This window comes from Bombus vancouverensis, unplaced genomic scaffold (genome assembly GCF_051014615.1).
Source record: "Bombus vancouverensis nearcticus unplaced genomic scaffold, iyBomVanc1_principal scaffold0035, whole genome shotgun sequence".
NCBI lineage: Eukaryota > Metazoa > Arthropoda > Insecta > Hymenoptera > Apidae > Bombus > Bombus vancouverensis.
In genome coordinates this window covers 429,447-455,150 of record NW_027468926.1, presented here as the reverse complement: position 1 = coordinate 455,150, position 25,704 = coordinate 429,447, and the positions used below count along the sequence as shown (strand labels likewise).

Sequence of the window (25,704 nt, the reverse complement as noted above, 5' to 3'; positions counted from 1 at the left end):
ATTGGTACGGCATAAAGAAGGGGGGAAATGTCTTTCTTTTTAGAAAATCGTGCATGAAGTTTTCTGGCTGATGAATGGGTTGCACCATGATCAAGTTGTACATAAACGTCTCATCACTCCGCGCTTCCGTATCTTGAACATCCAAGCATCAACTAATTCGAAAATCGTTTGACACACGATACTCATAGGCTTATTGTGACGAACTACAGCAAATTGTAGCAAATCTTATTTGGTGGGCTCTAATACCTTTTGTACGTTATCTGTGCTAATGTGTATTCTCATGTCCGGAAAAGTGTTTTCATAGCTTGTACCACCAGGTTGTATGCGAGTTGTCGAAGCACACAAGACAAGCCTCCGGTGAATATCAATAAGGAGAGACAGTGCTAGGTGTAATGGCCCCCCCTAACGCCAATTCAATATTCAGGAAATATTAGGACTGGCTAGAACTGGAGAACGCGTGAAGGGGGTGCAACTGAAGTTAATTCATAAGAGAATCCTGGAGCATCCCAGTCATACGCGTCGGGTGGTCATCGTGGAGTTTTAGTCGGTAAGAGTCCGACACTACTCTGCTGTTACGCAATTACTGCAACAGCGGAGTGTCCATGAGGATTTCTCCACGTAAAAAAAAAAAAAAAAAATTTGTATGTGAGTTACTCTGGCTTATCAATATGCCCTGTTCAAAGTTGGCCATGCTGCATACTGTCACAGGCGTCTATCTTCCTTAATAAGAGCTGTACGGGATCGAATAATGAGACTACCAATATGTGTACTCCTTAGTGTATTTAAAACAGATCTTGTCGCAAAACGATATCTATACAGACGTTTATTCACAGTTTATACTGAATCGTTTGCAATCACGTTCGTTTAGTCATAATCGTCAGAAGGAGGTCAAAAGATACAAATTCGTCTTGTCTTACGGATACATGTAGCGGTGCCATTGTTTTGCCCGGAGCTTATAATTCCTTACAATACCTCTTGATATTCCGAAGCAAAACAACAACATGGTTTGAAGCAAATTCTAACTCTGTTGACGCTACAGAGCTTTTTAAGGCATGGATAAATTGAATGCATCTTTGTTGAGTCTAGATGATCCAGAATGGCGAACTAACGCAAGTAGAGCAACTAATCGAAATACTAGACATGGACATATACGTAATATGTTTAACATGTATAGGAAATTGTTTTGAAATTTAACAATCATTGCAATAATTACATCGGTTCGAAAGTCGTGTTACTAGATACTTATTGTAATATCGTAAAGTAATTCGAATTAGAAATCAGTTGAAAATAGAAAAACCGTGTACGTCGTGTTTCTGTGGTTCGTTTACATTTAAGAGTGCCTACGTGACTAAAGGCACGTAGTTGGTAGTTCTTACATAGGAATGAGGGAAACAATAGACAACGTTAGAAGAAGGACGGTTTCGCTACGCAAGGCGAGTCGAAAAGTGTGCGTGTTGCGAGAATCAGAGCTAATTGAGACGTCGAAGAGTAGAGTAGTTAGAGGTATCGAATCGTCGAAGAGTAGAGTTGTGAGAATTGATAGAGTTGTTAGAGAGAGAGAGTGTCTGTGAGTTAGATTCGTTGTGACGAGAGTGGTCAAATAACTGTAAAGTTATTTGATATAGATACGAGTATTGCATTTATTTTCCGTTAAATAAATATCGTTTCCTGTCCAATTTATATATGTATATTCAATTTAATATTAATAAGTTGCAAGTAATCGGGAAAAAATTTCTATCCTTATTTTCCGATATTACATTATTTTCACAGATTTCAATTCATTTATCCATTGATTGATATTAGGACAAATGAGGAACTTCGCATCTTATTACATTAACAAATAAAATGTATTGTTCTTGATAAATGGTATGCAGAATAGTATTGGAAATAACAGACTGGTTTACATTACAGTTCAAGTGACTGATAGTAGGAAAGCAGTGATGGAAAGTGAGGCAACGTATTATAAAATTGAATCCCTAATTCTAGCATGTAGATAGTATTTTGAGTGTGGACGGAGGTCAAAATTATGCCCTAGCCGGTCGACTTGCAACCATAAAGCGCGAACTCGATGAATACGAAACGTCTGGGAAGGCAAACAGAATCTTCCTAACATCTTGCCGCAGCTCGTTCGATGAACTTTGGAGGAGGATACTCGCGGTTCAAGAAGAGTTAGATGGGTTAGATGAGGGGGAAGATGCGCGTGTAGCTTCGTTATCGCAAGAGCATCTGGAGCTTGACATGCGGTTCCTAGGTCTCTTTGAGCAAATGTCAGCAACTACCCCGTCGACAACAGAAACAGGCGAGACATGCCGGAAAGCAAAGCCGACCACCTTTCCAGAGGTCCGCGTGCCCCAATTCGACGGCGCCCTCGAGAACTGGACCTATTTCTACGACACGTTCTCATCCATAGTAGACTGTAACGAAAGTTTGACGAATGTCCGAAAGTTCCAGCATCTACGCTCATCTATAACTGGACGGGCCGCACAGAGTATCCAGTCATTAGAACTCACAGAGGCCAACTATCCCATCGCGCTTGACACTCTGAAGGATAAGTTCAATTGCCCCCTCCAAATCTGCATGCGCCATTGGAATTTGATGCGCAACTATCCGGAAATCAAAAAGGAAACTCCAGAAGCCCTAGAGGATTTTTTGGAAACCATCAGCGTAAATCTAAAGGCGCTCGAACACCTAAAAGAGCCCGTCATATCAAATATAGCGATTATCGAATTGATCGCGTCGAAATTGCCCTCGTCCAGCCTGCGTAAATGGCAACGCACACTGCCCCGTCAACAGGTGCCATCCTATCAGCATCTGATAGACTTTCTCAAAACACGAGCGAACGGGACTCAATTCCTCTCTAAAGCGAAGGAATCAAAAGGGTCAATCCACAAACACCACAGTCAGCGAACAACCATACCGCATGGGCAAACCCTTGCTACAACCAGCAGAACGGTGGTGTGTCCGACCTGCAACGGACCTCACGAGATCAGACACTGTAAAATCTTCAAGGCCAAATCATCGACCAAACGTTTTCAGATCGTGAAGAAGGCATCGTTGTGTATAAATTGCCTAGGCAGAGGACATTCGCCGACACAGTGTACATCGGGTTCGTGTCGTATCTGCGGTCACCGACACCATACTTATCTACACCGCGAACGAACCCAGGTAGACTCACGGTCGTCGAGCGGTCGATCTTCGAGCGGTCGATCTTCGAGCGGTCGATCGTCGAGCGGTCGATCGGCAAGCGGTTGGTCGCCGAGCAGTCGGTCGTCGGACAGTCGCTCATCGCGCGGTCGGTCGTCGGGCAGTCGCGCACCGAGCGGTCGGTCGTCGGGTAGTCGTTCATCACACAAGCGAGCCTCCACCGAACAATCACCATCTGGATTATCGAAGTCGCGGTCGTCCCGCAAGTCGAGACGAACATCCGACACTTCACGGAAACATACATCTTCGGCTCCAAGACTTACGAAAGAGCATGCCTCGTATGAGTCACGCTCAGCCCGGATCAAGAACACCACCCCAACCTCCTCGTCCAAGTCCCAACCGGGGCAAAACTGACTGTCCGAGACTACGACAGCAAGGGGGATCGGACTAACAAACACATCTCCCCACACCCCTCTGCATTATGATCTGTTGGCCACAGCACAGATCAATGTTTTGAACAAACAGGCACAACCAATCCGAGCCCGAGCCTTACTCGACACTGGGACGAGCATGAACTTCATGACCGACAAGCTCGCGAATTCCCTCGGTATAAAACAAAGGAGATGTGGGATCCAGATCGGCACCCTCGACAATTTGAGCACCACGGCATAACGATACACCACGGCCACAATCACGTCGACGGACGGCAAGTATAAGAAAACATTGAGATTTCTTGTTATCCCAGCCATGTCGACTTTCATACCAAGCGAGCCCATCGAACCCTCGATTCTGGGATTACCCAGAAATATTCAATTAGCCGATCCACAATTCCATTGCCCAGCCCCGATCGATGTCTTACTTAGTACCGGATCAACATTTGCGTCGCTGTGCATCGGGCAGGTCAATCTGGCGCAACCAGGCGAACCTGAACTACGTCTACAAAAAACACGGTTCGGCTGGATAATCGGGGGGAGTCCAACGTCCCAAACCGCGATAAATACGTTCCACGCAACCACAACGGCTCTGCAAGAGGACCTCGCACGGTTTTGCGAGATCGACGAGGGACCGGCCACTACTCATCTTTCGGAATCTGAACGACTATGTGAAGAACATTTCCGAAACCACGTCCGACGAACCAAGGAAGGCAGATACATCGTTGCATTACCATTCAACGAAAAGCTTTCCTCACTAGGGTCATCGAAGGCCGCTGCAATGAGCAGGCTCGCCTCTCTTCATCGTCGATTCCAACGCGACATACAATATGAAACCGCGTATAGTGCTGTGATCCAAGAATATTTAGACTTGGGTCACATGACGAAGATCAACACGGATCACGCCACCGACCACGGATATTATTTACCACCTCACGGCGTGATCAAGGAATCGAGCGACACCACCAAGCTCCGGGATGTGTTCGACGGCTCCGCATCAAGTACCACGGGAGTGTCTCTAAACGACGCCCTTCATACGGGCCCGAAATTACAAGAAGACCTGAGAAACATCCTATTGAGATTCCGGTCATTTCAATATGTCCTTACCGGCGACATCGAGAAAATGTACCGTCAATTCATCCTACGTCCAGAAGATCGTCCTTATCAAAAGATTCTGTGGCGTGCCGACAACGGAGAGATCGAAACATACCGAGTCAACGCCGTAACGTTCGGTCTATCCGCAGCCCCGTATCTGGCCATCCGATGTCTCAAACAGTTGGCAGAAGACGAGGGACCTTGATTTCCGAGAGCAGCGCAGATCCTACGGCGAGACTTGTATGTCGACGATGCGTTGACCGGAGCCGATACGAAGGACGAAGCCTTATCAGTCAGGAATGATCTCACGAAATTACTTAAGCTAGCCGGTATAAATATCCGCACATGGGCATCAAACGATCGGGATCTGCTACGAGGGCTACCTGAAGAAGACACCAACCAGAAATTACATCTCGGTGAGTCATCCACGTCAAAACTACTCAGCGTCTTTTGGGATTCAGCCGACGATGCCATACTATATTCGGTCAAGACGATCAGTGACACTTCCCGAGTTACAAAGCGATCAATCAGTTCAGTCATCGCACAAATCTATGATCCACTAGGATTGCTCGCGCCGGTAATCGTTCGAGCAAAAATGATTTTGCAACAAGTCTGGACATTGAAGGTAGATTGGGACGAATCCCTTCCGACAGACGTACACACAGAATGGATCAAATACCACACCCAATTGCCGTTGTTAAATGTGGTAAGGTTCCCTCGGAAGACCATCATTGAATCCGCAACGAAAATTGAGCTACACGGATTCTGTGACGCTAGCGAAAGGGCATATGGGGCGTGCGTCTACGTGCGGACGACGGACCGAAAGAACAATATTTGGACTCGACTCCTCACGGCGCGGTCGAAGGTAGCGCCGCTCAAATCGCTTTCCATACCACGTCTCGAATTAAGCTCGAATTAACTTATTTTGACGTTCTTGATTTCGTCAATACGACAGGCCCTGGCGACCAAGATATCGCCGATAGTATACTGGACTGACTCCACCATCGTGCTCCATTGGATCAGGTCTTCGTCGCACACCTTGAAAACATTTGTGGCGAATCGAGTCGCTGAGATACAGACCAAGACCAATACCTCCGACTGGCGTCATGTGCCTACCGACGATAATCCAGCGGATCTCATCTCCCGAGGCCAGACGCCCAAGGAATTCCTATGTCCGTCCATTTGGAAAAACGGTCCAAGGTGGCTCCTGCAAAGCGAAAACTATTGGCCGGTCTGGAGCCCGACACCGGTAGTCGACCTCCCGGAGCAAAAGAAGACGATCTGTCTGAGGACGAATATTAGCGACAACACACTCCTCCATCCTTACTCGTCTTGGCCAAGACTAATAAGAATCGTCGCCCGGTGTCTTCGATGGAGACATAAGCAACACCTATCTGCCCATCTCACCACAGACGAACTGACTGCAGCGCACAACAGACTAATAAAAATATTACAATCCAGTCATTTCGCGCCTGAAATTCGGATCCTCCAGAAAAGTCGAAGCGAGGATGTTGGAGGGAAACTACACCCATTAAACCCCTTCCTCGACGAAGATGGGCTACTCCGGGTAGGAGGACGACTAACCAACTCCGCCATACCCTTCAGCCAAAAACACCCGATCATCCTACCGAAATCCCCGGTGACAGAGCTAATTATAGAGCAAGAGCACCGGAACAATCATCACACAGGGACACAAGCTACACTATACGCGGTGAGACTGCGCTATTGGCCGATCGACGGCCGTAGCCAGGTATGGCGCTTTCTCAGAAGGTGCGTCCGATGCTGCAGAGCCAACCCTGCACCAGTGGAATACTTGATGGGTGATTTGCCAGAGGCGCGTATTACCGAATCGCGGCCGTTCACGAACGTCGGAATCGACTACTGCGGCCCATTCTACATCAAGGAGAGGAGGGACCGCAACCGACGTAAAATCAAGACGTACGCCGCCATATTCGTTTGTCTGGCGACAAAGGCGGTCCACATAGAGTTAGTCAGCGATCTAACCACCGACGCCTTCTTGGCCGCGCTACGCCGTTTCATCTCGCGACGAGGATACTGCGCAACGATCCTCACCGACAACGGCACCAATTTCGTCGGGGCTAACCGGGAGCTGCAAGAACTCCGGACCTTATTGCAGTCCGACGACCACCAGGATAGGGTACAGAATTTTCTCGCCGACCGACAAATACAATGGCGTTTTAATCCTCCGAACTCACCACATTTTGGCGGCTTATGGGAAGTCTCGGTTAAAGCGTTCAAACGCCATCTCATCCGCGTGGTCGGCAGGGAGCTTCTGAGCTTTGAGCACCTCAACACCCTTGTGATCGAAATTGAAGCCATTCTCAATTCACGCCCACTGACTCCCATCTCATCCGATCCGCAAGATCCTCCTGTCCTCACTCCCGGACATTTTCTGATCGGTGACACACTATCCAGTTTACGGGAGCGTGATTTCAGGGCAGTTCCATCAGGCCGGCTATCCAGTTGGCAGCGCATTCACCAGATTAAGCAGCACTGCTGGAGCAGATGGTATCGAGAATACCTAAATGAGCTAATCCGCCGCAACCAATGGGACAAGGGCAAACATAACATTCGTGAAGGCACCGTAGTAATCCTCAGGGAGGATAACGTACCCTCTATGCAGTGGCCTTTGGGCCGCGTAATCAAGGTCCATCCAGGAGCCGACGGAATCATCCGGACCGCTACCGCGCAGGCGGCAACAAGCATCCTCGACTGCGGTGTCAAAAGACTGGTCCCCTTACCCATCCACCCAGATCCAGACGAGGCCGAACGTCCACACGGTGCGAAGGAGGTCACCAACGACACACCTGACTCCACAGCCAGAATTTGATCGGTGCCATCTCAACGGGGGAAGGATGTTACGCCGCCTAAAACATCTGCACGCCAGCCCGGGCGACCGGACAACAACCGACCTGCGTAACGTCACTTCGATCCTCAATAAACTTAAGGACCCACCATAACTTTCATTTCCCTGTATTGTTTCGCCCTGTGTCTTCAACCCGTTTGTCTTGAAGAATTTCTAAAGCTTAAAAATATTCTCGAGACACAGTCGGTTTTTAGAGAGGTCCTTGGGTTTATTAGTCGCACTTAAAACACGGAGAAAGCGGGTATGCACCCATTAGGAAAATCCGAATAGCCCTGTAATAAAACAAGCTAGGTTTTTCTCACGCTCACAGTCATCTATCCACCACGATGGTTGTTTCGATCGTTCGCGGAGAGACGCGATCGCGAGATATCACGTCAACGAGAGTTGTAAGTTCCCGTTACGATTAAATAATCGACGCCACGAACTGATCGACTCCCTTATTTCGATTAGGATAATAAGGGTAGTTCAATGAATTCCACAGAATTAACACAAATAAATTAACGTTTATTTTAACAAATTATCAACTAGGAAGACATAAAGAGAACAACAAAAAGAAATGTAACTGCGTTTTGCTTGTTAAGTAATGCGCGATATAAGAGATGTGTTGACGGTTCGGCTTCTCGAAGAGTTCTGCTCGCCTTTCGATTTTTCCCGTTTTTTATGGAAGGCGACCCCCACTACGTTCGGACCACGCCACATTCTTTTACGCGAGGTAAAATAACGGCCACGAATCGACGTTTCTGGAGGTCGCCCTGCTTAGTGAACCATGCGCTTGCCACTACAATGTTTGTTTGCCGGGCAGCCGCGACGATCCGTCTGCGACATTATAGTGCCGCGAACGACAGTTAAGAATATGATCTATGGTAAGCCGCATGGCGTAACATTCTCCCCCCGTTGAGAGGGTACCGATCAAGTTAGGTTGAAGTTCCCATCTTAGTTCGTCTCGGTGGCTAGTTGTTCGGGTTTCTCTAGGTCGGGTTGAATTGGCAGTGGGACAAGCCAAAACGCTCTTTGCCGTCTGAACTGTAGCTGTCCGGATGACACCATCGGCGCCTGGATGAACCTTGATAACTCGGCCCAGAGGCCAATGCATGGAGGGAACGTTGTCCTCTCTGAGGATGACGATTGTGCCCTTTTGGATGCCGTGTCCACCCTTGCTCCACTTATTGCGGTTGGTTAACTCGTTCAAATACTCCTTATGCCAGCGGTTCCAAAAATGCTGTTTAAGCTGTTGGATATGCTGCCATCTGGAGAGTCGGTTCGATGGAATGTCTCTGAAATCTCGATCACGTAAGCACATTAGTGAATCGCCAATGAGGAAATGTCCGGGAGTGAGGACTAGGAGATCATTTGGATCGGTGGAGATAGGAGTTAGCGGGCGGGAATTGAGGACTGCTTCTATTTCTATGATAAGAGTATTCAATTGTTCAGAGGTGAGTAACTCGTTGCCGGCTACACGCCTGAGGTGGCGTTTAAATGACTTCACCGCTGCTTCCCATAGCCCACCGAAATGCGGTGAATTAGGGGGAATGAAGCGCCATTCGATTTGTTTGTCGGCTAAAAATGCGGTTACTTTTTCTTTGTGATCGTCCGATTGTAATAAATCATGAAGCTCTCGTAATTCGTTGCTTGCTCCTCTGAAGTTGGTGCCGTTATCAGAATGGATGGTGGAGCAATACCCCCGTCGAGCGATAAATCTGCGAAGAGCGGCGATGAAGGCTTCGCTAGTGAGATCGTCAACAAGCTCGATGTGTACCGCTTTAATTGCTAGGCATACGAAAATGGCTACGTATACCTTTATCTGACGACGGTTACGATCTCGTTTTTCCTTGATGTGGAACGGCCCGCAGTAATCGACGCCGACGTTTGTGAATGGGCGAGATTCCGTTACTCGCGCCTCCGGCAGATTACCCATCACGTATTCTACCGGCGGTGGTTGAGCGCGGCAGCAGCGGACGCAGCCTTTGATCGCCCGCCATACTTGACTTCGACCGTCGACGGGCCAGTATCTTTGTCTTACTGCGTATAACGTAGCCTGCGTTCCGGAGTGCATGTGGATCTTGTGCTCGTGTTCTATGATGCGTGTTGTAACGGATGACTTAGGTAATACTATGGGATGTTTCTGGGCGAAGGTCATCGACGAATGACTGAGTCGACCCCCGACTCGCAATATTCCTTCCTTGTCTATGAATGGATTGAGTCGCGTGAGCTTACCCTTTATCGCCGCGTTCCGATCTTTTTGGAGTGTACGAATTTCCTCGGAGAGATGGATGTTTTGCAACAATTTTATCAGGTTATTGTGCGTTATGCGTAATTCGGTAACGGTTAGGGGTGCCGCTCGGTTCTTTGTCTGTTTCCAACGGAGGCAACGAACTATGATTCGTATCAACTTGGGCCAGGATGAATACCTTTGCAACAAACTGTAATCGGCGGGGTTTGCGGACAGACAAATCGCCCCTTTCTGCTCCGGTAGTTCAATTTGCGGTGTTAGCTCCCATGTCGGCCAATAGCCTTCCGACTGGTAGAGCCATGCAGGACCGTGCTGCCAGATGGTTGGGCGCAGAAACTCTTCGGGTGTTTGGCCGCGTGATATTAAGTCCGCGGGATTGTCGTCGGTAGGAACGTGGCGCCAATCGCGGATGCTGGTTTTTGTTTGAATTTCGGAGACTCTGTTAGCGACGAATGTTTTAAGGGTGTGAGGTGATGTATTGAGCCAATGGAGGACGATAGTGGAATCGGTCCAATAGATAGTTCGAGTAATTTTATGTGATAGGGCTTGTTGTACTGTCGACATCAGGGACGTAAGAAGGAGTGCTCCGCTCAGCTCGAGCCGAGGAATGGTCTGGCACTTGAGGGGGGCGACTTTCGATTTTGCGGTTAAAAGTTGGGTCCAAACACGGCCGTTGGTGTTAAGGGTTCGGAGATAAACACAGGCTCCGTAAGCCTTTTCGCTGGCATCGCAGAAACCATGCAGTTCAATTTCTATTGCGGACTCGATTATTGCCTTGCGTGGGAACCTGACGTTGTTTAATAAGCGTAATTGGGCATAGTACCTTTCCCACTCTATATGTAACTCGATCGGAAGTGATTCATCCCAATCGATTTTCGACGACCATATTCGTTGAAGTAGCATCTTGGCCCGAACAATCACCGGTGCGAGCAGACCGAGCGGATCGTAAATTTTTGCAATCTCCGAGCTGATGATTCGTTTCGTGACTCGGGAGGGCGTGGGTTTGACTTCGACCGAGTAAAGAATAGAGTCGTCGGATGAATTCCAAAACACCCCCGGCGTCTTCAAGGTTTGCGAGTCGCCCAAAAAATGTTGGTGATTTGTTTCTTCTAAGGAAAGTCCGTGTAATAAGTCATTATCGTTTGACGCCCATTTTCGTATGTTTAAGCCGGCCAGTTGAAGTAAATTGGTGAGTTCTGTTCTGAGCGTGAGGGCTTCGTCCTTCGTTTCAGCTCCGGTGAGAGCGTCGTCGACGTAGAAATCCCGCTGCAGTACCTGTGCTGCACGTGGAAATCGATGTCCTTCGTCCTCTGCCAGTTGCTTGAGGCACCGTATAGCTAGATACGGTGCTGCGGATAAACCGAACGTTACAGTGTTAAGCTCATATGTTTCTGTTTCTCCACTCGCGCTGCGCCATAATATCCTTTGATATTTCCGATCCTCTGGTCGTACGAGGAATTGCCGATACATTTTCTCGATGTCGCCAGTGAGTACGTATTGATGAGCGCGGAATCTAATTAATATACAAAATAAATCTTCCTGTAACTTGGGTCCTGTGTGAAGTGTATCGTTTAGGGAGGTTCCGGTAGTGCTTGGTGCCGATCCGTCGAAAACTACACGGAGTTTGGTGGTTTGACTCGATGCTTTGGTCACGCCATGATGGGGTAAATAGTATCCGTTGTCGTCGGAGTGGTTGTCATTGACCTTCGTCATGTGTCCCAACGCCAGGTATTCCTGTATTACCGTTCGATATTCTGATTCGAAGCGTTTGTCGTGCTGGAATCGGCGATTGAGTGAGGCGAGTCGTTTACTCGCCAGCGTTTTAGAGGATCCGAGTGACTGAAGCTGATCGTTGAAAGGTAGAGCGACGATGTATCGTCCTTCGCTGGTGCGTCGGGTGTGGGCTTGGAAGTGTTCTTCGCATCGTCGATCTGCCTCTGAGATATGTTTAATTGAGGGTCCTTCATCGATTTCCCAAAACCGCGCGAGGTCTGCTTGTAAGGTCGTCGTGGATGTGTGAAATATGTTTGTCGCGGTTTGGGAAGTTGGACTCCCCCCGATTACCCATCCGAATCGCGTCTTTTGCAGACGCAGTCCAGGCTCGTCTGGCTGCGTGAGGTTGACTTGTCCCACACACATCGACGCGAGTGTTGAACCTGAGCTTAGTAGTACATCTATCGGAGCTGGTAAATGAAATCGTGGATCGGCCAATTTGAGATTTTTTGGTATCTCAAGTGTCGAACGATCGATGGGTTCGCTGGGAATTAAGGTTGATATGGTTGGAATGACAAGGAACGTTAATGTCCGCGTGTATGTACCGTCAGTGGAAGTGATCGTGGTCGTGATGTGTCGCTTAGAAGTCGTTGTCAAGGTATCTAGAGCTCCGATCGGGACCGAACATTTGTTTTGCCTTATCTTTAGCGATTTTGCTAATTCCTCGGTAATGAAATTCATACTGGATCCGGTGTCGAGCAACGCTCGACGACGGATTGGTTGCTGTTTATCATTCAAAATGTTTATCTGCGCTGTGATGACTAGATCATTGGACAGTAATTCGGATGCTATTGGTCTGATATGTTCGGTCATCAACGGAGTCGTCGATCGTCGGCGTCATTGGTTGTGTGTTCGTTTGTCACTGGGCGGTGGACTTGGAGACGCGGCTGTTCGTGGTGTTTCCGATCTGTGGTCTGTTGTGTGCTTTTTGCGACGAGTGGGTGATACGTAGGGCGGCAAAGAAGGTGTTGTGGATCGGCTATTTGATGGGGAAGATTTCGGGCTGGACGTGCTGGAACGAGACCCTGAATGGCGTTTTGTCCTATGCAGCATTGTATGATGTCGTTCTCCGCATACGCGACATGATCTTGCGAAACAATGCTTCGTTGTGTGCCCTTTCCCGAGGCAGTTGAGGCATAGTGATGCTCTTTTGACCTCCCGAATGCGTTCGCGAAGGGATTTGGTTTTGAAGGTGTCACATCTCCAAATGGGGTGTGGTCCTTGACAGGTGGGGCATGTTGGAGTAACCTGTGTCGCCGTAAGTGCATGCCCTCGTGATGCGCGTTGACGGACCGGAGTAGTTTGTTCCGGTTTGTCTGACCCTGGTGATCGGTCTGGAGCTTCGTGCTAATCTCTCTAGCAAGTTTAGTAAATGAATGTACGGAGGCACCTCGTTATTGGGCAGCGTCATTCCCCATTGCTTTTGGATACTTAGTGGTATTTTCGAGAGGATGAGGCTGTTGAGCATAGCACTGGTATCGAGGTAGGATTCTCCTAATTTGTTCAATGCATATATGTGTTGTTTAAATGTGTGGACTAAGCGCCTTAATTCCGTTGGAGATTCCTTGGTTATCCTTGGATAATCAATTATTGCCATGCAGTGACTGAAAGCTGTGTATCGTGTACATTCGAAACTCTCCTTGAGAACGGCTATAGCCTGACTGTAGTTTACATTACTAAGGGGTAACGCGTTTAAACAATCGGCTGCTTCTCCTTGCAGGGCGGACTGCAGGTAATGGAATTTTTGTATGTCAGTGAGACTAGGATTTTTATCTCTTGTGGAGGAAAAGGTATCATAAAACGTGTTCCATTTTTCTAAGCTTCCGTCAAAAGTAGGGAGCCGAAGATCTGGTAATTTAATGGATATCGGATTTAAACTTGCGGATGATGCACAGGTTGGAAGGTTTATGGATGTCGACGGCGAAGCTGTTTGCGCGTTCCTCAGAAGATTTTGTAGCCTTGTGTCTACCGCGACGTACTGGTCCCTTATTTCGAAGCCGCGTGCTTGTTCCTCCTCGTCTAATACTTCTAATTCGAGTTGGATCGCTTCGAATTGACTCGCAACTTCGGTCAGTTGTTTCTCGTAATTCGTTAATAAGGAGTTTTGCTGACTGTCGGATTGCTCGTACTCGTCCAGTCGGTTCGATAAGTATGTGAATCGGCCGCTACAATAGCCTCGTCTCCGACGCAGGGAGATGAGTTGGTCTTCGCTCGTCATCGTTGCCGAGGATAGGAGATGGTCGAAATAAGGAACGAGCTTACCTTACTGTCGTGCTGCGTGAGGTCGCGTGTATGTTTGGTGAGGAACGCCTTGTTCCTTCCCGACGGCCACTCGTTCGGTTGTATTGTTAAGTTGCGAAAATTCGTTGCGTTGATGATTGTCCAGCTGCGACGGAAGGCTGCGTGGTTGCGTTCCCTTGCCAATGGGATGTGTTTCTTCGAAGATGACGCGCCTGACGTCACTGGTTTCGCTGTGGTGGAAGCTCCTGCTCCCGCTGCTGGTTTTGATAAAGTCACGTGGCACTGTGTGGTCACTGGTAAGTGCACTCTTCACTGGCACGTGATCCGGCTCGAAGGACCAAAATGTTTCGATCGTTCGCGGAGAGATGCGATCGCGAGATATCACGTCAACGAGAGTTGTAAGTTCCCGTTACGATTAAATAATCGACGCCACGAACTGATCGATTCCCTTATTTCGATTAGGATAATAAGGGTAGTTCAATGAATTCCACAGAATTAACACAAATAAATTAACGTTTATTTTAACAAATTATCAACTAGGAAGACATAAAGAGAACAACAAAAAGAAATGTAACTGCGTTTTGCTTGTTAAGTAATGCGCGATATAAGAGATGTGTTGACGGTTCGGCTTCTCGAAGAGTTCTGCTCGCCTTTCGATTTTTCCCGTTTTTTATGGAAGGCGACCCCCACTACGTTCGGACCACGCCACATTCTTTTACGCGAGGTAAAATAACGGCCACGAATCGACGTTTCTGGAGGTCGCGCTGCTTAATGAACCATGCGCTTGCCACTACAATGTTTGTTTGCCGGGCAGCCGCGACGATCCGTCTGCGACATTATAGTGCCGCGATCGACAGTTAAGAATATGATCTATGGTAAGCCGCATGGCGTAACAATGGTAGAAGACTCCCTACTCATCCCTTCGAGCAGTAGTGCAGGTCATGACCAATCGACACCGCGGTTCGTAACCCTCACTTTTCCTAACGAAAGTGGGAACAACGAATCCGCGTTCTTTAGGCACAGGGGCACACCCACACCGAACTTTTCTTCCGTATTAGAAAAAGAGCGTCAGACAGTCTAAAAACTAACGCCTAACGCGGCAGTCTACACATAGCGCGAGAGTCGCATACTTCACGCAAATCTTTTGTCGGTTCTCGGTGTTGTCGAACATACATCTTCTCTCCTAAATATATTATAGTGCTAAGTCCATTAATACATTAATTTCCATTATAAGAGCCCTGCTCTAGCGTACATATCTATCGCATCTTCGTGCGACAAGTTGCTAACTATTTATTTCTCTACGTCAGTGTAATCTAAGTGTTGGAAATATATAATTTATAATTCTGTGAATCACAGTGTTATACAAACTCAATCACCCCAATTATCTCAACGGAAATCAGGGGATCGATCAATTCGTGGTGTCGATTGTTATAATCGTAGCTACCGTAATAAATCGTAATAGATTTACGACCCCCGTTGACGTCTCTCCGCGCGATTACGTCTCCCCGCAATTGGTCGAAATTTACATGAGGGACGTACTATAAAATTGAATCCCTAATTATAGCATGTAGATAGTATTTTGAGTGTGGACGAAGGACAAAATTATGCACATTCCTTTTTCAATTCCAAGGAAAAACATAATCGATGAGTCAGTTGTCAAAACACGATGGAAACTGCTCCTTGTTAATTGAGCAAGTTTGATATAATTACACAAGCTAAAGATTTAACTTGAAATTTGTTTGAAGAAATTTATTTTTGCTTATACCTGATGTCAAGCGCGGTATTAAGTATCATGCTTTTATAACTATTGTTTTAAATATTTTTGTGTTGAAATATTGTCGTTTGGGTGTCTGTTTTGTACTGGAGGAGTACCCGAAAAAATTATATTCATCGTGTACAGCTAAACAACTACAGACAGTTGATTCTATTCCTGGAACGCATTGGATTCGTGTTTACATGGTACGTTGATTGGAATGACTTAGAGGTGGGTTACTGGGGGTGTGAGTAATTATGTTTCAGCCAGGATTGGATAGAGAACGCGTTTAATCGACGTTTAAAGATCCGCTTAAGATACATATGCTCTGGTAGTTTCTAATTGGATCGTTATAGATGTCGTATCCTTTCTGCTAAATACGTTTTTGGGAGACATTAAGATGAAAAAGGTCATATTTTTATCTCGTAATGTAATGTAAATTTCGATGATTTGGCTGCATTGGTTGATTTTATGTATCAGGGTGAAGTAAATGTGGTTCGGGAACAATTGGCTAGTTTTTAAACAACTGCTGAACTGCTTGCTGTTCAGGGCCTTGCCGATGGTATAGGAAAAGATAATGATAGTTTAGTAGAGGTATGTTTTTCAAAATTGTTAAATATGATTAGATATTTTCTGCTTAAATTAAAATAATACACTTGTATCACGTCAAACTGTGTTTCGGGATGACATTTTTATATCAATGTTATTGTTTTTGTATTCGTAATGACGCAATTTTATTTGATACTAGTGCTTCAAAAAAATAATTAAAAGTCAATAGATCTTGTTCATATATTTGATTTGAATGTAATTTAATATATTATTTTTACAAGATTTATGTTACATATACATATACATTTATTTAGTTACTATTCTCTGCTTATTTCATACGAATTTCATAGTCTACAGCCTACTTTATCTATTATGTGTGTAACTTAAAATCATTGGAATAATTATTTTTGCATCAACATTAATGTACGTGCCAAATAATACGTGCAGTACACCTTCATACGCTATTGATTATTTCCTGTAATTCAAGAATTTTAATATAATGTACGAAATATATAAAATTTAGCACTAAAATTGTCGCACATATATTTAAAAATTAATTGGAGTGAAGTATTTTTCAAAAATTCTTAGAATGTAAGGCCAACGTAAGATTTTACACGGAACTAGTTTCCATTTTCGCGCGTAAGACTACGTCATAAAGACAGGGGAGGGGGTATAGAAAGCGGACTTCAGACGCGCAGCGTAGACTTCCCTTAGTCATCTTACGACTGTGCTGTGAGGAGGGTGTTTTGCTCGGTGGTTTCAAATCCTTTGTGTGCAGTTGTGTGAATCTCTTCTGTTTTGTTCTACAACAAACACGAGCCGGATACAGGTTGGTATACATTTTACTTACTCAATAATTGGGTGAAATAGTTGAGAAAGCATGGCGAGGACAAAGAAGGGGCTTTCAAAAACGAACGCCAACAAGCCAGAAACAGAACGGTTACTAACTTGGGTTGACGAAGTTCGCCGCAAAAGATCAAAGTGTCGCCGAATGCGCAGACGCGATTTACGGATTGAAGCAATGCTGACGTGCGCTCTTTCCAAAGCTAAAAATGATTTACGCATCCGGCGATTATCAGCAGCTTCAAAATGGCAGAAATTTAAAAAACAATGCTTGAAGAAGAAGGTAAATTATACAAATTATGAACTCTACAATGGTGAGGACACGGAAAATCCGGAATCGTCTAAACAGAATCCCCGGGAGGAGCCATCGTGTCCTGAAGTGGGCAGTTTAGACGATGTCGTGTCTAAGTTGGCAGAAATAAAAGTAACGTTACGACGCTGAAGTAGCGGGAAAAATGCAAGCGATCAGGTTTGGAAGATCTAACTGTGACAAGAGGATTTCTCGCATCGTTTTATCTACCAAATGCGTAGAGATTTCAACAACTAAATGGAATCTCGAGCGATTACGGAGCACCGCGTATTACGTCGGTGCTGCAAGAATAGAAATCGCATTACTATCTTGATGTATATATGGATATTTTTTGTTTGCAGTCTCACCGTACGAGATGGCATTGGGACAAGCGGAGGGAGTTGGTGTTTGCAGCGATGCTGAAGCGTACTGCACGCTCGAGGACCCCATGTTCTCCAGTCTCTGCGCCTTTCATTGGTTTGGTTTATATATTATATTATATGTATTGGTTTGGTAATATACGTAATAATGAGCGTTCGAGGTATGTTCGAAGAGTGTTTGATCCGATATTTTTTATTTTCAGAAATATATACTTTGTATGTTCTATAGTTTGAAGAAAATTTGTATAGTACATTTTAGCTTGTAGATTTAATAGTATCGTTTCTAATATTCGCTCCATTATTGTGTACGTCAAGATTTTGTATATTTGCTTAATGTTGATTAACAGTTTTGTAGTCTTTAAGAAATGAAATGAAATTAATAAAATTTGGAAAATGTTTACAATTTTTCTGCAATCCTCTAGTTCGTATTAATAGTAAAAATGCTTTTCTGCCCCGTATACTACACATAACAAAATTCTGTCGCAGGCAAGAGACCCGTACATGTACCCAGGCTGTTGGCCGTCATCGGCAACATTATTTGGCCTGTCTGTGTATGAGATAAGGAGCGTCGAGAGAGGATTGGTACGGCATAGAGAAGGGGGGAAATGTCTTTCTTTTTAGAAAATCGTGCATGAAGTTTTCTGGCTGACGAATGGGTTGCACCATGATCAAGTTGTACATAAACGTCTCATCACTCCGCGCTTCCGTATCTTGAACATCCAAGCATCAACTAATTCGAAAATTGTCTGACGCGCGAAACTCATAGGCATATTGTGACGAACTACAGCAAATTGTAGCAAAGCTTGTTTGGTGGGCTCTAATACCTTTTGTACGTTATCTGGGCAAATGTGTTTTCTCATGTCCGGAAAAGTTTTTTCATAGCATGTACCACCAGGTTGTATGCGAGTTGTCGAGGCACACAAGAAAAGCCTCCGGTGAATATCAATAAGGAGAGACAGTGCTAGGGGAAATGCCCCCCCGCCTAGCATCAATTCAATAGTCAGGAAATATTAGGACTGGCTAGAACTAGAGAACGCGTGTAGGGGTGCAACTGAGGTTAATTCATAAGAGAATCCTGGAGCACCTCTGTCATAAGCGTCGGGTAGTCATCCTGGAGTTTTAGTCCGTAAGAGTCCGACACTACTTTGCTGTTACGCAATTACTGCAACAGTGGAGTGTCCATGAGGTTTTCTCCACGTAAAAAAAAAAAAAATTTGTATGTGAGTTACTCTGGCTTATCAATATTCCCTGTTCAAAGTTAGCCAAGCTGAATACTGTCACAGGCCTCTATTTTCCATAATAAGAGCTGTAGGGGATCGAATAATGAGACTACCAATATGTGTACTCGTTAGTGTATTTAAAACAGATCTTGTCGCGAAACGATATCTATACAGACGTGTAGTCACAGTTTATACTGAATCGTTTGCGATGACGTTCGTTTAGTCATAATCGTCAGAAGAGCGTCAAAAGATACAAATTCGTCTTGTTTTACGGTTACATGTAGCGGCGCCATTGTGTTGCCCGGAGCTTATAATTCCTTGCAATACCTCTTGATTTTCCGAAGCAGAACAACAACATGGTTTGAAGCAAATTCTAACTCTTGTGCCGCTACAGAGCTTTTTAAGGCATGGGTAAATTGAATGCATCTTTGTTGAGTCTAGATGATCCAGAATGGCGAACTACCGCAAGTAGAGCAACTAATCGAAATACTAGACATGCACATATACGTAATATGTTTAACATGGATAGGAAATTGTTTTGAAATTTAACAATCATTGCAGTAATTACATCGGTTCGGAAGTCGTATTACTAGATACTAATTGTAATATCGTAAAGTAATTCGAAATAGAAATCAGTTGAAAATAGAAAAACCGTGTACGTCGTGATTCTGTGGTTCGTTTACATTTAAGAGTGCCTACGTGACTAAAGGCACGTAGTTGGCAGTTCTTACATAGGTATGATGGAAACAATAGACAACGTTAGAAGAAGGACGGTTTCGCTACGCAAGGCGAGTCGAAAAGTGTGCGTGTTGCGAGAATCAGAGCTAATTGAGTCGTCGAAGGGTAGAGTCGTTAGAGGTATCGAGTCGTCGAAGAGTAGAGTTGTGAGAATTGATAGAGTTGTTAGAGAGAGAGAGAGTGTGTGTGTGTTAGATTCGTTGTGACGAGAGTGGTCAAATAACTGTAAAGTTATTTGATATAGATACGAGTATTGCATTTAGTTTCCGGTAAACAAATATCGTTTCCTGTCCAATTTATATATGTATATTCAATTTAATATTAATAAGTTGCGAGTAATCGGGAAAAAATTTCTATCCTTATTTTCCGATATTACATTATTTTCACAGATTTCAATTCACTTATCCATTGATTGATATTAGGCCAAATGCGGAACTTCGCATCTTATTAGATTAACAAATAAAATGTATTGTTCCTGATAAATGGTATGCAGAATAGTATTGGAAATAAAAGACTGGTTTATATTACAGTTCAAGTGACTGATAGTAGGAAAGCAGTGATGGAAAGTGAGGCAACGTATTATAAAATTGAATCCCTAATTCTAGCATGTAGATAGTATTTTGAGTGTGGACGGAGGACAAAATTATGCCCTAGCCGGTCGACTTGCAACCATAAAGCGCGAACTCGATGAATACGAAGCGTCTGGGAAGGCAAACAGAATCTTCCTAACATCTTGCCGCAGCTCGTTCGATGAACTTTGGAGGAGGATACTCGCGGTTCAAGAAGAGTTAGATGGGTTAGATGAGGGGGAAGATGCGCGTGTAGCTTCGTTGTCGCAAGAGCATCGGGAGCTTGACGTGCGGTTCCTAGGTCTCTTTGAGCAAATGTCAGCAACAACCCCGTCGACAACAGAAACAGGCGAGACATGCCGGAAACCAAAGCCGACCACCTTTCCAGAGGTCCGCGTGCCCCAATTCGACGGTGCCCTCGAGAACTGGACCTATTTCTACGACACGTTCTCATCCATAGTAGACTGTAACGAAAGTTTGACGAATGTCCGAAAGTTCCAGCATCTACGCTCATCTATAACTGGACGGGCCGCACAGATTATCCAGTCATTAGAACTCACAGAGGCCAACTATCCCATCGCGCTTGACACTCTGAAGGATAAGTTCAATTGCCCCCTCCAAATCTGCATGCGCCATTGGAATTTGATGCGCAACTATCCGGAAATCAAAAAGGAAACTCCAGAAGCCCTAGAGGATTTGTTGGAAACCATCAGCGTAAATCTAAAGGCGCTCGAACACCTAAAAGAGCCCGTCACATCAAATATAGCGATTATCGAATTGATCGCGTCGAAATTGCCCTCGTCCAGCCTGCGTAAATGGCAACGCACACTGCCCCGTCAACAGGTGCCATCCTATCAGCATCTGATAGACTTTCTCAAAACACAATTTTTCAATCCACAAACACCACAGTCAGCGATCAACCATACCGCATGGGCAAACCCTTGCTACAACCAGCAGAACGGTGGTGTGTCCGACCTGCAACGGACCTCACGAGATCAGACACTGTAAAATCTTCAAGGCCAAATCATCGACCAAACGTTTTCAGATCGTGAAGAAGGCATCGTTGTGTATAAATTGCCTAGGCAGAGGACATTCGCCGACACAGTGTACATCGGGTTCGTGTCGTATCTGCGGTCACCGACACCATACTTATCTACACCGCGAACAAACCCAGGTAGACTCACGGTCGTCGAGCGGTAGATCTTCGAGCGGTCGATCGTCGAGCGGTCGATCGGCAAGCGGTTGGTCGCCGAGCAGTCGGTCGTCGGACAGTCGCTCATCGCGCGGTCGGTCGTCGGGCAGTCGCGCACCGAGCGGTCGGTCGTCGGGTAGTCGTTCATCACACAAGCGAGCCTCCACCGAACAATCACCATCTGGATCATCGAAGTCGCGGTCGTCCCGCAAGTCGAGACGAACATCCGACACTTCACGGAAACATACATCTTCGGCTCCAAGACTTACGAAAGAGCATGCCTCGTATGAGTCACGCTCAGCCCGGATCAAGAACACCACCCCAACCTCCTCGTCCAAGTCCCAACCGGGGCAAAACTGACTGTCCGAGACTACGACAGCAAGGGGGATCGGACTAACAAACACATCTCCCCACACCCCTCTGCATCATGATCTGTTGGCCACAGCACAGATCAAGGTTTTGAACAAACAGGCACAACCAATCCGAGCCCGAGCCTTACTCGACACTGGGACGAGCATGAACTTCATGACCGACAAGCTCGCGAATTCCCTCGGTATAAAACAAAGGAGATGTGGGATCCAGATCGGCACCCTCGACAATTTGAGCACCACGGCAAAACGATACACCACGGCCACAATCACGTCGACGGACGGCAAGTATAAGAAAACATTGAGATTTCTTGTTATCCCAGCCATGTCGACTTTCATACCAAGCGAGCCCATCGACCCCTAGAGTCTGGGATTACCCAGAAATATTCAATTAGCCGATCCACAATTCCATTGCCCAGCCCCGATCGATGTCTTACTTAGTACCGGATCAACATTTGCGTCGCTGTGCATCGGGCAGGTCAATCTGGCGCAACCAGGCGAACCTGAACTACGTCTACAAAAAACACGGTTCGGCTGGATAATCGGGGGGAGTCCAACGTCCCAAACCGCGATAAATACGTTCCACGCAACCACAACGGCTCTGCAAGAGGACCTCGCACGGTTTTGCGAGATCGACGAGGGACCGGCCACTACTCATCTTTCGGAATCTGAACGACTATGTGAAGAACATTTCCGAAACCACGTCCGACGAACCAAGGAAGGCAGATACATCGTTGCATTACCATTCAACGAAAAGCTTTCCTCACTAGGGTCATCGAAGGCCGCTGCAATGAGCAGGCTCGCCTCTCTTCATCGTCGATTCCAACGCGACATACAATATGAAACCGCGTATAGTGCTGTGATCCAAGAATATTTAGACTTGGGTCACATGACGAAGATCAACACGGATCACGCCACCGACCACGGATATTATTTACCACCTCACGGCGTGATCAAGGAATCGAGCGACACCACCAAGCTCCGGGATGTGTTCGACGGCTCCGCATCAAGTACCACGGGAGTGTCTCTAAACGACGCCCTTCATACGGGCCCGAAATTACAAGAAGACCTGAGAAACATCCTATTGAGATTCCGGTCATTTCAATATGTCCTTACCGGCGACATCGAGAAAATGTACCGTCAATTCATCCTACGTCCAGAAGATCGTCCTTATCAAAAGATTCTGTGGCGTGCCGACAACGGAGAGATCGAAACATACCGAGTCAACGCCGTAACGTTCGGTCTATCCGCAGCCCCGTATCTGGCCATCCGATGTCTCAAACAGTTGGCAGAAGACGAGGGACCTTGATTTCCGAGAGCAGCGCAGATCCTACGGCGAGACTTGTATGTCGACGATGCGTTGACCGGAGCCGATACGAAGGACGAAGCCTTATCAGTCAGGAATGATCTCACGAAATTACTTAAGCTAGCCGGTATAAATATCCGCACATGGGCATCAAACGATCGGGATCTGCTACGAGGGCTACCTGAAGAAGACACCAACCAGAAATTACATCTCGGTGAGTCATCCACGTCAAAACTACTCAGCGTCTTTTGGGATTCAGCCGACGATGCCATACTATATTCGGTCAAGACGATCAGTGACACTTCCCGAGTTACAAAGCGATCAATCAGTTCAGTCATCGCACAAATCTATGATCCACTAGGATTGCTCGCGCCGGTAATCGTTCGAGCAAAAATGATTTTGCAACAAGTCTGGACATTGAAGGTAGATTGGGACGAATCCCTTCCGACAGACGTACACACAGAATGGATCAAATACCACACCCAATTGCCGTTGTTAAATGTGGTAAGGTTCCCTCGGAAGACCATCATTGAATCCGCAACGAAAATTGAGCTACACGGATTCTGTGACGCTAGCGAAAGGGCATATGGGGCGTGCGTCTACGTGCGGACGACGGACCGAAAGAACAATATTTGGACTCGACTCCTCACGGCGCGGTCGAAGGTAGCGCCGCTCAAATCGCTTTCCATACCACGTCTCGAATTAAGCTCGAATTAACTTATTTTGACGTTCTTGATTTCGTCAATACGACAGGCCCTGGCGACCAAGATATCGCCGATAGTATACTGGACTGACTCCACCATCGTGCTCCATTGGATCAGGTCTTCGTCGCACACCTTGAAAACATTTGTGGCGAATCGAGTCGCTGAGATACAGACCAAGACCAATACCTCCGACTGGCGTCATGTGCCTACCGACGATAATCCAGCGGATCTCATCTCCCGAGGCCAGACGCCCAAGGAATTCCTATGTCCGTCCATTTGGAAAAACGGTCCAAGGTGGCTCCTGCAAAGCGAAAACTATTGGCCGGTCTGGAGCCCGACACCGGTAGTCGACCTCCCGGAGCAAAAGAAGACGATCTGTCTGAGGACGAATATTAGCGACAACACACTCCTCCATCCTTACTCGTCTTGGCCAAGACTAATAAGAATCGTCGCCCGGTGTCTTCGATGGAGACATAAGCAACACCTATCTGCCCATCTCACCACAGACGAACTGACTGCAGCGCACAACAGACTAATAAAAATATTACAATCCAGTCATTTCGCGCCTGAAATTCGGATCCTCCAGAAAAGTCGAAGCGAGGATGTTGGAGGGAAACTACACCCATTAAACCCCTTCCTCGACGAAGATGGGCTACTCCGGGTAGGAGGACGACTAACCAACTCCGCCATACCCTTCAGCCAAAAACACCCGATCATCCTACCGAAATCCCCGGTGACAGAGCTAATTATAGAGCAAGAGCACCGGAACAATCATCACACAGGGACACAAGCTACACTATACGCGGTGAGACTGCGCTATTGGCCGATCGACGGCCGTAGCCAGGTATGGCGCATTCTCAGAAGGTGCGTCCGATGCTGCAGAGCCAACCCTGCACCAGTGGAATACTTGATGGGTGATTTGCCAGAGGCGCGTATTACCGAATCGCGGCCGTTCACGAACGTCGGAATCGACTACTGCGGCCCATTCTACATCAAGGAGAGGAGGGACCGCAACCGACGTAAAATCAAGACGTACGCCGCCATATTCGTTTGTCTGGCGATAAAGGCGGTCCACATAGAGTTAGTCAGCGATCTAACCACCGACGCCTTCTTGGCCGCGCTACGCCGTTTCATCTCGCGACGAGGATACTGCGCAACGATCCTCACCGACAACGGCACCAATTTCGTCGGGGCTAACCGGGAGCTGCAAGAACTCCGGACCTTATTGCAGTCCGACGACCACCAGGATAGGGTACAGAATTTTCTCGCCGACCGACAAATACAATGGCGTTTTAATCCTCCGAACTCACCACATTTTGGCGGCTTATGGGAAGTCGCGGTTAAAGCGTTCAAACGCCATCTCATCCGCGTGGTCGGCAGGGAGCTTCTGAGCTTTGAGCACCTCAACACCCTTGTGATCGAAATTGAAGCCATTCTCAATTCACGCCCACTGACTCCCATCTCATCCGATCCGCAAGATCCTCCTGTCCTCACTCCCGGACATTTTCTGATCGGTGACACACTAACCAGTTTACGGGAGCGTGATTTCAGGGCAGTTCCATCAGGCCGGCTATCCAGTTGGCAGCGCATTCACCAGATTAAGCAGCACTGCTGGAGCAGATGGTATCGAGAATACCTAAATGAGCTAATCCGCCGCAACCAATGGGACAAGGGCAAACATAACATTCGTGAAGGCACCGTAGTAATCCTCAGGGAGGATAACGTACCCTCTATGCAGTGGCCTTTGGGCCGCGTAATCAAGGTCCATCCAGGAGCCGACGGAATCATCCGGACCGCTACCGCGCAGGCGGCAACAAGCATCCTCGACTGCGGTGTCAAAAGACTGGTCCCCTTACCCATCCACCCAGATCCAGACGAGGCCGAACGTCCACACGGAGCGAAGGAGGTCACCAACGACACACCTGACTCCACAGCCAGAATTTGATCGGTGCCCTCTCAACGGGGGGAGGATGTTACGCCGCCTAAAACATC

At 46.7% G+C, this 25,704-nt stretch overlaps 5 protein-coding genes across 5 annotated transcripts; 4 read left to right on the top strand and 1 right to left on the bottom strand.

The window, feature by feature from the left end:
* Positions 1-1,052: 1,052 nt before the first annotated feature.
* On the top strand, positions 1,053-4,875 carry LOC117165366 (uncharacterized). The gene is made up of 3 exons (XM_076626903.1): positions 1,053-1,109; positions 1,987-3,106; positions 3,890-4,875. Exons 1-3 carry the CDS (start codon positions 1,053-1,055, stop codon positions 4,873-4,875), a joined length of 2,163 nt encoding a protein of 720 aa, XP_076483018.1.
* Positions 4,876-5,265: 390 nt separating this feature from the next.
* Positions 5,266-7,521, top strand: LOC117162936 (uncharacterized). Its single transcript, XM_033344917.2, has 2 exons — positions 5,266-5,376; positions 5,626-7,521. Exons 1-2 carry the CDS (start codon positions 5,266-5,268, stop codon positions 7,519-7,521), a joined length of 2,007 nt encoding a protein of 668 aa, XP_033200808.2.
* A 113-nt stretch (positions 7,522-7,634) lies between these two features.
* Positions 7,635-12,373, bottom strand: LOC117164590 (uncharacterized). Its single transcript, XM_076626902.1, has 3 exons — positions 12,244-12,373; positions 9,966-11,136; positions 7,635-7,683 (listed from the first exon to the last, which is right to left on the bottom strand). The coding sequence occupies exons 1-3, from the start codon at positions 12,371-12,373 to the stop codon at positions 7,635-7,637; spliced, it is 1,350 nt and encodes a 449-aa protein (XP_076483017.1).
* Positions 12,374-17,611: 5,238 nt separating this feature from the next.
* LOC117165515 (uncharacterized) lies at positions 17,612-23,011 on the top strand. Its single transcript, XM_076626901.1, has 5 exons — positions 17,612-17,737; positions 20,179-21,106; positions 21,188-21,316; positions 21,780-21,986; positions 22,122-23,011. Exons 1-5 carry the CDS (start codon positions 17,612-17,614, stop codon positions 23,009-23,011), a joined length of 2,280 nt encoding a protein of 759 aa, XP_076483016.1.
* A 390-nt stretch (positions 23,012-23,401) lies between these two features.
* LOC117163857 (uncharacterized) lies at positions 23,402-25,657 on the top strand. The gene is made up of 2 exons (XM_033346577.2): positions 23,402-23,512; positions 23,762-25,657. The coding sequence occupies exons 1-2, from the start codon at positions 23,402-23,404 to the stop codon at positions 25,655-25,657; spliced, it is 2,007 nt and encodes a 668-aa protein (XP_033202468.2).
* Positions 25,658-25,704: the final 47 nt, after the last annotated feature.